The following is a 16,053-nucleotide window of genomic DNA, read 5'->3' as shown; positions in this document are numbered from 1 at the left end:
CAGCTGGAAGCCTTCTTCCCTCTCTCTCTGCCTGTCTCTCTGCCTGCTTGTGATCTCTGTCAAATAAATAAAACCCTAAAAAAAAAAGAACTATATCAAAAAGACTTTCATATAGTCAACTGATTTGCCAAGTACAGGTCAATATTGAACATCTGGCTTTTGTTCTTATAGTCCATGGCTGATGACTCTCCTCTATTGACTCCTAAGTAATTATTTTTAATAGCAGCTCCCAATGCCTCCCTCACAGACTCACTCCCTTAAATAGAAACCTTTAACATTGTGTTTGGAATTTGGAAAAGACCCTGTAACTCTTTAATAATGTTATTCCTTCAAAATGAAATCTTATTACTGAAATGCCAGTTTACCTAGGCTTCGATAATGTAGTGCCATCTAGTAAGCAAGCCTTGAACATAGTATTGATAAAACAAAAACTTTTTAACAATAACCTTAATACTTGGTGACTGTCCTGATACGCTTATGGTGTAATCAATCATACATGCATGTATTTTGAGAATTGATTTAGTGCTTGGTAAAGTTGTGATATTCTGATTGAATATGATTTCCCATTTATTGGTGGAGTGGCTAGACATATTCAGATACTTACAGACCCCCAAGAAACTTCTAGTTATTTACGACTGGCTAATTTTATAAACTGTTTTATAAATTTATGGTTCATTTTTAAACCATCCTTAGACACCCTTTATTTCTTGGTTTCATGAATTTTCATCAGGCCCTCCCAAATCAGGCAGGAAAAGGGAAACGGGGTCTATCTCTCTCACCTCCTCCCTCCTGGTCATCATCCTACATTGAGATATCCCGAGAGTTTAAAAAAAATACCTTGCCTCAAAAAGAAAAGTGCCTGTTGTCTTTTTGCTCTACCTTGATACTAGTTGTGGTATTTCCTTCATATTGTATAACCTCTGAGATAATTTCTTTGGTGTTTAATGTTTACAAATATCAACTGATGGAAATGCCAACAGATTCATCTTAAGGAATCTCAGTGAGTTTAAGTGTTAGATGGGGAGGGCCTTTTGCTCTCATTCTGTGTAAGCTCGGAGTTGGCAGTGTCTATACTGGCTTAAATAGTGATGGTCTGTTTTTCTACAGTATTGCATTGCAAGTGCTGAATTTTCTCACCCCCTTCCCCTGCGCAGCATTCTGGCTAGACCTCGCCCACTCACGGCTTGACTATCTGCGTTGTAGATCACTCTTTCCCAAATGTATTGTTACTATTAGTCTGCGTTTCCCCCATGATGAACCTCATTCTGTTATCTACCTTTAAGTGCAATTTCTTGAGGTTTGTACATGCTTTTCTAATTTGTTTCAGTGTTCTTTATGGCATCATCTGCAAAAGATATTTATTTCCTCAAGGGAAGGCCTTCTTCAATGTCATTAAAGAAAATATTAAATATAAAATGTTTCAGTAACATTTCCTTCAGATCCAACCCTGTACACCTCCCCGATACTGTTCAGCGAGCACGCATCACCACTTTTCCTGTTTTTATTGTGACCCGGGGACTCGTTCTCAAGCCAGGAGATCGTGGTGTATATAGACTGGCCACGCTGGATTCATGGGTAGATTGAGGAAAACAAAAAATCTGAGTTGTCCTGGCTCTCTGGTGTTGTTTCTTAATGTCTAAGACATACAATCCCAATAATGAGGGTGGCAGTGTTTATGAATTAGCCCATCCTGTCTGAACCTTGGTGCCCTTCCCAGAGCTCTGTTTGTACAGCTTGTTCTGAAATGCTCATCTGTAGACTCAAGCTCTAGCCATTGTTTACTCGACATGATGTATCTCGGGAGTCTGGGTTCAAACAATTTCATCGGATATGGGATCACTCTGCATCCCATACATCTCCATGTCACTGGGACTCGAGGACATACTGAGTGCTGCTTTGTGGTCTGGCCTTCCTCCCTGGAGGATGTCCTCCTTCCCCTGTCACGTCCAACAGCCCAGAGACTCAGAACTTGACAGAACTATCTACTCCGCCAGCCTCTCAGAACTTGACAGAACTATCTACTCCGCCAGCCTCGTTTTATGGTGAAACAGCTAAATGTTCGCTTTTTACTGAAATAATCCAATAGGAACATTTCAAAGTTGTGTTGTGTTTTAAATCGGCTATTGGCTTCTCAAGGCGAGGGTGTGTATTCTTCTCTCCCCCCGCCCCCAAGAGACACCACCTCTGACTAGTCGGGGTCCCCCAGGAGACATTCCCTTACCTTCCTAAACATCTATCACAGCACTTGGCACACCACCATTTGTACCTAAATTAATTACTTGAAATATGCTTGCTACTCTCCATAGCCTGCACACTCCATGAGGCCAGAGCCCAGCATGGCTTTTGTTCAGTACTGATGCTAAGCGCGAGCAAAGAGCCTGCCTCACAGAAGGAGATTCATAAATATGTGGCCGCCTAGCTGATTTTAGGAGAAATAAGGAAGCGAACTCTTAAGATCACCTCGTCAGTGTACCTGATTTTAGGCAAAACTTCGCCGAAATTGTCAGAAATAAGGACAAGAGAATTTCCTTCAAGATGCCTCAGTGAAAGTCACAATGAGTTAACAAGGACCTAGTAAGCACAAGGCAGGAGTCTCAATGCAGGAGAGACACAGAAGGAATAGAAGATGTGGTCATCTCGGGAGCGCATCTAAGCCTCCAGAGTCGCGCCCACTCTGCCTCACGAATGCTTCTCCATCTGTTAAACATTACAACTTTGAAGAACAGAGAAGTGCTACAGGCAAGTGTCATACCCACTGGGAAGAATGAACTCTTCCAGCGCGGGAGTAAGCGTAACAGCAGTCTGTTTTACGGACTTGAGGTTCTGACCCTATTCATATATATAAATAGATATTCTCTCCATGGTAATTTAAATTTGTCCTGGGAAAAAATAGTTACTATTTTTTATATATATACATATATAGGGCCATATATATATATATATATATAAAGGAATATATGTATATATTCCTTTTATCTATTCCAAGTTTCTCCCTCTACAGCCATGGTAATGAGGCCACAGGACACAACCATGAATTTGAGCCATCATCCCCTTGTTTAATTATGCTAATCCAGCTACTAAAAAGTGTTATATCATCGTCGTCATTTTTATGCCAGGATTTTATAAAACTTTAACCTTAGCTAGTGTCTCTGATTTTCTCGCCCCACCTTATCTAGTTCCTAAGTTTCTCTGGCCTGTATGGAAGTCTGTCTTCCCTAAAGCTCTGCTCCATGTTTATTGTGTCAGTCTCCTGCTCCCAAAGTTACTAATACTCCCTACCAGCTCCCACAGTGTCCAAGGTCATCTGCCTGGCCTCTGGAGGTCATACATTGGTCCTCGTGTCTAAGTTGGTTTCTTTTGTTTTGTTTTTACGGTCTGTTCTGCGTCCCAGAATACAGCTGCTGGTCTAGCTATGCAAGTCACCGCGTCTTGCAGAAAACCTTGCTGTAGCCTCAATGCATGCCTGGTATATGGAAAAGACTCCATAAGTGATAGTTATGTTTACAGAATCTTCTTCAAGTCATTCCCGTCTTTTCTTTTCCTTCTTTTAATTTTCATTACCATAATAATCAGCCTTGCACCCCTTGGGATATAATCTTTCTAATTGGTTTACTATTTTAGCTACTTCATTTTTCTAAACACACTAACTTCCCAGGGACCAGAGACCATGCCTTCCATTTTCTCTGTGTTTTAAAAAATGCCTGGCATAGAAATAGTTGTTCTATCAACAAATGTTTACGGTTTTGTTTATTGAGTTTATTATAATATATTTGTTGTGACTTTATCTCCTCCAGTTATGTGTATTTTTATAGGCCCTTATATATACTACACAGCTTCATAAAAATGATATAAAATCATAAGCTCACGTTTAAAGGCAACTCCCATCTTCCCAAGTTTTGTGTTTCTGTTTTATATTTTTGCTTATAAGGAAGATAATGGTCAGAGATATGAAATGATCTGTCAAATGCAAAGTTATAAAGCTACCTGGCAGCCCTACCAAACCAAGTAAAACTGTTAATGATAAGTAAAATGAAGAAATAGTTCTTTTTTTTTTTAAACATGCTAGCATAGTCTGTTAAGACAGGTGTATGTATTTATCTAACGTCTATAGAGAAAATGTAATACTACCATTTACTCTTTATTATAAGGAAAAAAAAAATCTTGCTTCCCAGAGTTACAAATACTTTAGCAGAAATGAATTCATTTAATTTCATAGACTCCCTGGGAAGAAATTTGGAGAACATATTAATTCTATACTGTGCATCAAGACATCATCCAAAGAGCTGAAGTGAAAGGGCTCAAGACTGGTCACCAAAATTGGTGGTTAAGACTCTAATCTCCTCATGCGAAAGCCACATCTGTCCATGGGACAACATAATGGGTTTATAAATATGGTCTGGTATAAAATCATTTTTAGATTAAAAAAAAATCACATCAACATCTTCCAAAATAGTTCTCTACTGAAACTATTCAGAAGAATTGATATACAAGAACAAGGGGAAAAGCAAAAAGGAAAATTTGGACATTATTTCAAATTGTCTTGTTTCTTTGAATCATGCGGTCACACAGGGCATCAAATGGTGAAAGATGGAATGATTCTTCTCCTGTCTTTATGTGATCTGGAATAGTAACTATTTTTTCCCCAGGATAAATTTAAATTACTATGGAGAGAAGAGCAATATAAAAGATGAGAACCACTGCTGAAATTCCCATACAATCCCCAGGGGGATGTCCCAAATAACCAGCAAACCTCCTCAGAGAAGTGTTTAACTGTTACATGGTTAATCCATTTGGAACACCTTGTTCTAAGTGGAGAGACAAAAGAGATCTGCTGTACAGTCTTCTGCTTCAACTCCCAAGAAGACAACAGTGGATTAGTGACCAGAGAGACTTGGAAACTTCCATGCTTGTGGTGTTTCTGAGTCATGGGATAAAGTTGATTTTGAACGATGTGGCTCATGCTTCAGCAAAATGTTTTGCTTTTGCAGATGGACCATATGGAAACTATGAACTGGCTTTGTAACAGGACCATGATGAGCCAATGCAGCATTTTTTTAATGTTTTCTGTCTCTATTCATGTGGTCCAATGAACAGTATACCATCAAAAGACATGGTCTATTACGTGCCTTTGTTTCAATTCTTAGTGATTTCTTTTTAATGTTAGATGTTTTTAATACAAGGATTAAAAAAAAAAACACTTTCATTCAATAAAAAAAAGCCTGAAATATTCTGGATGTTGAATATATTCTAATTCTTCCCTCAAGGTACTGGCCTTCTTTGATGCTTCAATAAAGACATGGTCCAAAAGGGGTAAAATAGTTATCAAAATCACAGGTGTCCAAGATTTTCTTTCCAATGAGATCCAGTAATAAGGTTTTTAACACTTTTCTGAGAGATTATAATTACCAAAAAAACCCAAAAAACAAAAAGCACAAAAAAACCCACCAACCCAACCTGGTAAAATTATGATGCCAGTTTGCTGAGAAGTGGAAGACAAGCATAACCCACTAGACAATTAGCTTGAGAGCTACAAAGTATTCATTCATGGTTTGCTGCTTTAATATTTATTAGATGAATAACCAACATGTCACTTCAAGATTAAAAATATAGCAAGTATTTTCTTCTGGATTGGGCTTAAAATTTAATGAAAAACTGGAGGGGGGAAAAAAATTACAGCTGTTGGCACAATACCAAAATGGAACAAATGAATAGCACTTATGTGATTGCATGTTTTGTGTAGAACGTGGGAGGGCTGCAGAATATAGCTGAAATTAATATGTGGAAAATCACTGCACTGGTTCCTTAGAGGTATTCAGAAACTATCATATGCTCTCACGCAGCTTGTAAATCTTTGCAAAGGCTATGATGAAAAATGATCGTGTTTCATTACTATAATTAAAATATAGTGGTCTCAGATGCTTTTCTCAAGAAGTAATCGCATGAGACATAGATAATCTGGGTGCCGTTGTTTAAAAAGGAGGAGAATTTACGGACCTATAATTTCATTTTTTTTCCCGAAGAGATTTATTAAAACATAATTAGGTGGTTTGCACAAGATTAGGACAGAATAACAAAATTTCCCGCATGTGATAAATGAGCCTCCTAATGGATAGATTATAATTCTCAGCTTTTGTTTGTTTCTATTTGGATCAGAGTAAACCTTGGAAGAGATAACATTTCTTCATCCCAATTCAATATGATAAATATGGGGGGTGCCGTGTTTGTATTGTGTTTACAGCAAGTTGGCAGAACCAAAGACCAAAACTGACCAACTTCTATTCTTTACTACATATCTATATACCTGTGATCAAAAAGTGAATCTCTAGGATTACTGTTAAACCAATAAACACTCATTGTCACAGGAAGTAATCTGGACCCAGAAGAAATAATTTTCTACATGCTCTTTCATTTTCATCTTGCTTTGAAATTTTGAAAAGGCCCTTTACCTGTGAGTTTTATCTTGGTTTAAGGCTATAACCTATCTCTATGAAAGAGATGTTTAGTAACAGATTGGATGTCTATTCTTTTGATTCTTAGTCTTGTTAAGTTGCCTGTCTTCATTGATAGAATCAGCTACCCAACTACCAAAACTTGTCTTCTCTTAGAACTGCTTCTGCTGTTTTATAAAAAGAGCTTAAAAAAAAAAAATGCTTTTGAGGGCAAAAAAGTGGTTCCAGGAGGTACTTGTTCACATGTACTTGGTACCTGAGGTCCCACAAGACTACCTTACAGACCGCCTTTGTCTAGAACAGCAAAGGGTGTGGCAAACATTCCCTCCAAAATGGTACTTTTTGTTTGATGTTATGATTTTAAAAACATATTTCTTTAATGATGTCCTTTGTAACTTATAAAAAAAAGTTTTCTTAGAATTGGCACATAAATATTTGTATACTATTTATATGATGTAAAGGGGAAATGGCCTTCTTATATTTTGTCCCCCCGCCCCCAATTTTGCTATTTGCTCTATTAGCCCAGTTCTGTGTCTGACAAACTTGCTCTTCCTTGTCCCCAAGTAAACCAGGACAAGCTCATGTTCTAGAGTAGGAGGTGGTTTTTATGATGCCATGTTTTTTTCCCTCCTTTATGATAATCACAGCTACTTTAGAACAATAGACATAGCCATCGGGCAACCGCAAAATAAATAGGTGTTTTTCACCATTTCAGTGGGACTTCAGACTTTTTTTTTTAACCACATCACATTATATGCGTTCATGTCCCACTCACAGCTAAGTATGAAGAAGAGCCTTAAAAGGCATGGCACAATAAACATGTGGTTTTAATAAGACCTAATTTTAACTGCAAGGCTTAAATACTGAATGTACTGGTAATATCATTGTTTCGTTCGGCCTGTTAAGAAAGAATGACTGTGATCCTTCCTAATGGTGCATCAACTCCTTCAGGTCACTGGAAAGAGCTCCAGTCTAAATATATCTCCAACAACGGTAGTGCAGGAAAGAACACTCTGCCTTCTGCACGCAATGACGGTCCACACACTAAAAGCATTTCCAAACACGCAATTTAGGTTTGTTGGCTTTTTTTTTTTTTTCTCTATTCATGAGATCAACCTAAGTTCCATTTTTAGAATAGCTATAAACCAATAAGCTAATGCTAAATGTAACAGATGCATAGGTAAAGAACCTTCTGCTGCTTTTAGCTCTTCATTTTGGAGATGGTCACTGGGGTAAAAAGGCACATCATCTTACAACCTCGTTCATACGCTCACAGAGAAGGTGGTTTCGGAAGTTCTAGGCCTCTATGATATTTGCACATCTCTTCTAGGTACCAGTGAGGAAAACCACGGGGAAAGCAACTTTATAAATATAAAGGCACAAAGAAAACTGAAAAAAGCAAAAAAAACCAGTTCCGGATGTAACAAAGGAGATGACAAATGGTGTGAACTTTTCAAAACACTCTACAAATAAAACAGCATTATTCAACAGGATGAAACAAAATCGGGCAAAGAAGCAACAAGACATCATGAGACGTGGAGTCATCTGAAAGAAGCGGTAACGGACATAAGCCACACAGAGGATTTCTTTTCTTACTTGCACAAGTATCTTGAGGGGTTTGAAAGGTCTTTCACCATGAAGCACTCGCCTCCATTCACACAGAAAGTTTTCTCCTTCTCTGCACACTTTACAAGATGGCTTGTCCCGGTTGTAGATGTTGACGTAGCTGGATAGAAGATAAAGAAGGGGAAGGTTTACATGTGTCTTTCCCTCTTCTCAACAGCCTTTAGTCTTACATCCTCTTCAAAGGAAGAGTTCACATAAGGTGCAGCAGACTTCGCTACACTTTCAGGTTTAATAAACAACGGCAAACAAGTGAAGTACTTTCTGGGTGTAATTAAATGGAATAAAATTATCAAAGGGTAAGCACAGTTAGTTACTTTAATTAGAATTGAAATAGGAAAAAGGCTCAACATTTTTTATAACCAGTATTTTATCTTCTAAGGAAGTTGGAAAAGAGAAGACCTATGGCCAGTAAGTAAAATAAATTTTTCAGGAAGGCTCAAATATAATGATATAAAGTCATGTCAGTGCAATGCAAGTTCAATGTCACTTTTGAATGGCAACTACTTATTTTGGAAATTACGTTTTATGTGTATATTTGACCTTACAGTTTTAGATCTGTATATATTACATATATAGATATCCATATATAGAGAGAGATACAGATATCTGTATCTATATCTATATATATGGCAAAGAAGAACACAAAGTGGAATATTTGTTCCTAATAAAAAATATATATCAGTTGAATATATATTAACATAGAGATTAGGAGTCATTCTATTCAAAATTTCTATTCTACTCCAAAGAACACTGCTGAATGTCTGACTGCCACCATACTTTTGAGGAAATGGAAAGAGTCTAATAATTGTTGCAAAAGTAGAACAGCATGACAAAATTCATCCATTTTGAATTAGGAGTAGACACTGATCTTAATTTTGGTTTACAACTATGATAAGCTTGATATCCACTTGTCAAACCTCAGGTATGTGAGAGCAAATTGAAAATGATGGCTCCACCATCAGGCACACAGATTAAATAAAGCCAAAGCACTCGGTCCTGAGACTCAAGGGCACTTCATACCCGAACTTCTGGCTTGCACCCTTGCAAACACTGTAAGCAGTGCTCAGTCTCAACCCAAAACGTCTAACTTACATCATGTTCATGACCGATACTATCAGCATGAGAAGCAAAAGCATTATGGTAAGCCCACAAAAATCCCATTGACTTTTTCATGAAAAAGAAAAAATATATACATGTATCTTTAGACAAAAACTATTCCTTGGCTACTGACTCATTCTTAGTAATTTTTAATTCCTGGACTTCCGTCTCAATTTCTATTTCACTATTTGCATGTGAAACTCAGATGCCCTTTTTTACTTTTATTTGACCTCTCATGTATTTTTTCCCCCATTTTCTTTGGCTTTTCTTCTTCATTTCCTTCATAAGTCCCCATTTTGTTCTGTTTCATTTTTGACTTCTCCAATTCCAGTTTTGACAGAAATACTCAGGGTGTGATTACTCAGTTTCCGAATTACATAAGGCCTTTCTTGCCTTGCATTCTCCCATCTAGGGCATGTTTTGGGGCCATTCATGACTCTCAGCATGGCTTTCAGGGGTAACAGCAAAGACGAATCAGACTGAGTTGCACTCTGGAGACAGGTCTGGTTTGAATCCCATCTTCTAATAGCTTTGCATCTTTGAGCACATCACTTAGCCACCCAGAATGCAATTCTCCCATTCTGAAAACAATGGTAATGGTACTCCTGCAGGATTTTTGTAGGAATCAGAAATAATCTAGGTAAGGGAACTGGCACAAGCCTGGCACTCAATGAGTAGTAGCAGGTATGATTACTGGGCAAGTAGGGAAGGTACTTAGTCAATCAGAAAAGAATCTTGACGATGGAAATCTGAGGATTTCAAAGTTGCATGTTACTCTTGAATCCTTATTATGAATAATGAAGAACTGGGTCGATTTTTTTATTACTCCAGAGAAAAGTCCTTTCAAAATGCATTTCAAGGTATCCTTCAGAGATATACAAACCAAAGCAAATCAACTTAAGGAGAGGAGGAAGAGAGGTGATTTCACACTGTCTTATCAGTACACTCTCACCTCTTTGTCAGGTAGAGCGCAATGTAATCGGCCTCATTTCGTTTCATAAAATCATGGAGTAGACACTTCTAGCCACCCCACAACATGTCATTTGAATCCAGTATTAGATCTTCATGTGAAAAACTTGGGTGCTGTGTATTAATATTTCCATCCACAGTAATTGCTTTTAAAAGATTATGAGGAGGAAATCTGCCTTAAATGTTAAAGGTTTTGTGCTTACGACTCTTAAGTGCTGACAGGATACTGTGGGATGAGGAATTGGGCCGGGTTCCCTTGCTGCCCCAGGTGACAGTGCTGAGCGGACCACCTGCTGTGCGCTGTCACCAGTCATTCCCCCAGAAAAACTCTGGTCCTCCAGCAGACCCCAGTGGTCTCTGAATTCCTGACAGGTTGCCAAGCATTACCCTTTACCCAAGCCGAGCAGCAGACATTGCACCGGGCTCTTCCAGAACAAATCCTGAGGCTTTTCCTAAAAACAATGAAACCCCCATTCCCAAGAGCAGACACTCCATACACATTATAAAACTAACAGTAAAGATTCACAGTGATAGAAGCATCATACCTACCATACCTATTTCATACCTATTCCTTGGACTTTAAGATAAGTAAGATTGATAACTGTATGCTGAAACTGGAAATAATCCCCCCCAGCCCCCTGGAAGGAAAAATAAAATAAGATGAAAACAGAGAGGAAGGTAAACCATAAGAGACTCTCTAACTCTAGGGAACAAACTGAGGGTTGTGGGAGGGAGGTGGGTGGGGGGATGGGGTAAGTGGATGATGGGCCTTAAGGGGGGGGGGCACGTGATGTGATGAGCACTGAGTATTACACGCAACTGACGAATCACTAAAGTCTACCCCTGAAACTCATAGTACAGTGTATGTTAACCAAATTGAATTTAAATAAAAAATTTAAAAGAAAGGAAATAATCCTTCCTTTTTTTGGTTTTTAAAAATATTTCCCCCTGAAACGATTATCCTTTTCATGCTATCCTGCAGCACCAAGTTATGACACATTCATTTGAAAAATTCTTAGATCATCACCAAAGGCTAGCAAGGTGATATCTGATGATTAAATGATTCTTGGAGGAAATTCAGTAGCAACTATCTTATACGATCATAGACTATTGTGCTTATTAGCACTTCTATCCTTGAGCCGCAGCAAGAACAAAAATGATTGTGGAATTGGAAAGCAGTAATGAGCTCCCAGGTGATGCTAAGTGTCCGCCAACTGGGTACAGCTGTTCTGAACCAACAGCCAAACGCAGGAATAAGTTGTAATTGTCAGAAGAATCTGGGGTGGAGATGCTGATACACGAACCCTTCAGATTTTTGCCAGGTTTCCTTTTATTCTCCTTATTTCAATGCAATGCACAATCGATCTTAAGCAGATCTATAAATTTTGCAGTGAAACCCTTCCTCCTTGGCTTACACATGCTGTATTGCTAAGTCAGTTTCCATTTAGGAGTTCTGCCAGAAATTACTGAAACCGAGCAGGTTCTTAGACCTAGCTATGGAAATGACATTCTTTCTGGGGGAGCTGGGAGGACTTTATCAGAGGTGGAGCTAAAGGTTGCGCAGGTAGAATGTATTTCGATATATAAAAGATGACCCTCACAGTTGTCCCTGGAAGTAGGTGAAGTAGATCCCACTCATTTGGTACTTAATAAACCCAGCCTCTCACCACTTTGTGACTAGTTTGTCACCTTCTCATAAGGTGCTAAATGAACAGCAACTAGGAATACTGCAAAATATGAACCCACTACCTTTATGCTTGCCATTTATTTGTATACTTTGTCCCAAACACACTTTCCCTGAGATGTGAGCCACTACCATATTACAAGGAAGAATGTATAAATAAAGCAGTAACTTGTTACCAGACAAAGAAACACTCTGGAGTGTTTCACTCTTGACCCGGTCTCTCCTGGCACATAGGTCAGGACTAATGACCATGCCTGGAGAGGCTGGATAGTTCTTTGACTTAGCCAATGATTTGGAGACCAACATCACCATTCACAGACTCCCCAAATCCTTCCCCACACAGTCGGGCTCCCTTCTTTCTAGCCTGCCTTCCTTCTTTCCTCCCTCTCTTCCATTCTTCCTTCTTTCCATCATTCCTTCCTTCCTCCCTTCTACAATTCTTTAATGATTGCTATTACGTGCAAGACATGAAGATAACAACTAGAGTTACAGGGGTTAAAAACTGTAAGACTGTGAACAATTCTTCCTAAAAGGAGACCTTTACAGATAAAATGTAGTGAAATGAGTACTGGAGTTAGCTAAGAAGATTCAGGTCCAAAGCTCAATTTTACCCATTACTCTCATCCAGCTAAACTGCCTCAGTAAATTCTGCTACAAAATGTGCTGTCACAGGGTTGTTGGGAAGTGTGATAAAATATTTTGTCAGCACGCAAATATATGATACTACTACTATTACTAGTGGTATAAATGTGGAACAAAGAAAAGCAAAAAACACGTCTGTTCAGAGTCAGGACTTACAAATAATCAAGCCTCAAATGTTCTTAGTATATTATTCTTCTACAAATTATGAAGAGAGATTGTCTAATTTGGAAAAGGTAATCATTGCATGATTACAAGGCATGAAGTACATATAAATAGTCTACTCTATTTTAACTGTATTAAAACCTCTTCTTAATAACTAATAACCACTAAATTTGCCTGTATGTTAAATTGAAGAGTAATCTGAGTTAAAAGAACACAGTCTTAAATGTGTGATTATTTTCAACTTCCAAGATGCATGCAATTCTTTAATATTTCTGACCAAAGTTCCAAGTTACTGACTCAAGTGTAGTTGTAATATTGTTATTATAACAGTTTCAAACTATAAAATACAGAAAAATTGTGCGACGTTCATATTGTATAGGACATAGTATAAGCTGTTTATAAACGGAACATTTTGGGAGCCACACATTACTGCACATTTTTATAAATACGCTGTAAAAATCTGAGGAGTAATGAAGTGTTCTCTGTTCATCACTAAATATTTTCCCACAGAATCACACAGTATTTCCTGTAGAATGCCAGGAGCTTTCTGCTCAAGGCTGGCTGAAAAGAAAACAATTCTGGAAAGGATGGCTTACTTTCTTGCTTCCTTTAAGTGGTGTTTTCCTTATCAGTAAAGTAGACAGCACTAACAGAGCAGGGCCATTACACAAATGCAAATTGCTGATAAGAAGCTACTCTATTCTTCTTTGACAATTAGCAGGGATTAGCACAAGTGTATGCTATTTACCCCAAGGAGCAATCATTAGACCCTGTCCTCCCTGAGTGAAGGAGTCCTTCCTAGCAGTTTTTAGGACAATTCTTAACAATTTCCTTGCAGAAAAATTTAACGAATTCTATGCAGTTTTCTCAATGAAACAGACACATTTTAACAATGTATATTCTAATATGAAACTGTCAATCACTATATTACAGGTTTGATTTTCATTTTCTTTCTTTTTAAAACATTATCTGTGATATCTTTAATGGCTCTGTGTTTAGAAATCTGCATGCTTTTGTGCTCTTTGAACCCAATTAAAAGGAAAAAAATCTGAAATTATTACTGTAAGGACCTATTTAGCCAGAGCGCTTCCATCCGTTAAACAATAACCTTGTTGTTTAACCCTTAAACTGTCCCTGCTCCCCCTTCCCCCAGGGGACTTACTTAAAAACAAGTCCCAGAAACCAGCCCCAGGTAACAAAGCCCAAATACAAGGGTGGGTCAGGCCAGGTGGAGACATGTGATCAGTGGGGGGGATGCATACTGTCTCCCTAGTTACCAAGGAGTATGGGCCCCGCCCTTTGGGAGCCTTTTGGGCGCCAATTCTGACCAAGGTGATAGGCTAATTCAAATATCTACTAGGGTAAATTGTAATTCAATTGGTCACCTAGCATGACTGTGCAGCTTTCTCTGTGTGTTACAATTTCACTGGCCACCTCAGCGTGGCCAGGCCCAACCACATGGCCTTTGCCCTTAAAAGCTAGTCTGTGAAGCAGAGAGAGGTCGCCCTCTCTGTAAGAGATGCGGCCCCGAACATTTGGTCTGATTCTTGATGCTTGGGGCGGAATAAAGCTTTGCTTAACGTTCGCTTTGTATCAGTCTCGCTCCTTTAATCATGGACCCATTATTGGGGGAACCTAACAATTATTATTCTTGTTCAGAATACAGCTCCTTGCAATTAAGTGTGAGAAGCACACTGGACTCCCATGGGGGTGGGAGGTGAGAGGGAGGCAGTTGGGGTGGGGCGGGGGAGAAATGCTTATATGACTCCTGAAAGGAAAGCTCTGGAACAGAAGCTGATCAGGAAGTACTGGGCCATCTCATGTAGCTTCTGTTGATGACTAGGGAAGGAAGGGGGAGTCATTAGCTTTCCAAAGGAAAAGTCCAGAGCCTGACTCAGAAGTCCTGAGGCACTGTCATTCTGGGCTGGCCAGTTTTTCTGAATAGTAATTCAATTCTCTGCTGAATGGCAAATAAACTGTTGAAGAGGAAAAAATGACAAGAGGTGATAAAAAACAAAACAACAGAAAAGCCCAACCCTATGCTGGCTTGTAGTTTTCCCAGAGGGAATACAGTGATTTGAAGTAGCCTACCATTTCCTTGGCCTCTCCTCTACTGAACTCTGCTGAATAACAAAAAGGGAAGCCAGAGAAGCAGCATCATGAGACCATAAATGAAACCAGAACTTTCTAAAGTAGAATTAAGGCGTCTCACTTCACGGACCCACAAACTTGGCTGATAAGCTAGAAGTGTTAGAGGTTCTCAGACTACCCACAAGGTAAGAGTTTATCCAAAGAACAAGTTGGCATCAAGGGCCAATGGAAATTAATTGGTATAAGTGATGAACTTGGGCTTTTGCATCATTTAAACACACCTAAGAATGGTGGAGAAGAAACAACTTTAGTATATCTTATAATCTATCCCATATTTAAAAAGAGGGTACAAATCATCTCAAAAGAATAGTTCTATGACCATAGAAATTTAATAAAATTTCTGTAGCAAAGAATTCAGAGGTGCATAGGGAAAGGCTACCCAAAGGTCACACAAGTGAATTAGGAAATGCTTGCTTTCTGTTTTGTTAAATGTATACTGTAGCTTAAGTAGGTTAGTAAGATTGCCTTTAATTCCTCTCTGTCTTACAAGCTCTCTGGGCAGATCCTATTATTTCTTCCTTCTTCAGCAGAATGAAAAGTGACCTTTGGGTGTTTCTCCTCATAAAACAAAATTATAATTTTTGTTGTAACACTGATCTCATTTGTAGCTAAACAGAAAGCAGATTCTAAGTTCCCAGCAGTTGCTGAACAAATGATTTGGTGTCACTAGATAGTGTTATCCTTAGAAAAATAAAATTGTCAAGAGGTTATTTTCAAACACACAAGTTGCTATCTTTTTTTTCTTTTTCTCTGACAGTGCATTTCACTCATGATACAATGTAATCACAGTCTTCTACTTCTTAGAGCAACATCACAATGACAGATACTTTATAGGATGTCATAGATTTTGTAAAGAAGAGGGAGTGGGGAGTCTCTTCCCACAGTGGGCCATTGGCTGGTTGGAGTTACAAGAGAGCTATGTTTCCTTCCTCACAAGGCCAATAATCTTTCCTTAGCTAATAAGTCAACTCCAGAAATATAGTTCTGTTACATACTTTTTAGTAATCACTCACTGTTACGTAAGTATAAAATTTCCAAAGCTGAGAGCGGACAAACTTTCAAGCTGTCCCTTGAATCTTTTCCCATCAATATCTATTCTAAAGGAGTAAAATCCATCTAGCCTACAAAGCAAATACTAGCCATCTATTTGACTAGCTTAATTTGGTACATCTGTAGATCTCCTCAGGCTAAAAGTAGGTGTACATTCTTAACTACACACTGCATTTTCTACCAGTATCAGTTTAGTTGGGAGAAGGTCAAGTCAATGTAGAA

General features: G+C 38.5%; 1 protein-coding gene across 9 annotated transcripts in view; it reads right to left on the bottom strand.

Moving 5' to 3' along the window:
* NRG1 (neuregulin 1) overlaps window positions 1–16,053 on the bottom strand; it is a 1,091,656-nt gene that overhangs the window by 27,436 nt on the left and 1,048,167 nt on the right. For all 9 annotated transcript variants that reach the window (XM_032838156.1, XM_032838158.1, XM_032838157.1 and 6 more), the window contains one exon: window positions 8,046–8,175. In XM_032838156.1, coding sequence (XP_032694047.1) covers window positions 8,046–8,175 — 130 coding nt within the window. The remainder of the gene's footprint in view (window positions 1–8,045; window positions 8,176–16,053) is intronic.

This window comes from Lontra canadensis, unplaced genomic scaffold, assembly GCF_010015895.1.
Source record: "Lontra canadensis isolate GAN:19392208 unplaced genomic scaffold, GSC_riverotter_1.0 scaffold102, whole genome shotgun sequence".
NCBI classification, from domain to species: Eukaryota; Metazoa; Chordata; class Mammalia; order Carnivora; family Mustelidae; genus Lontra; species Lontra canadensis.
Note: the sequence above shows the minus strand (reverse complement) of the source record. Positions and strands in the feature narration are given on the sequence as shown.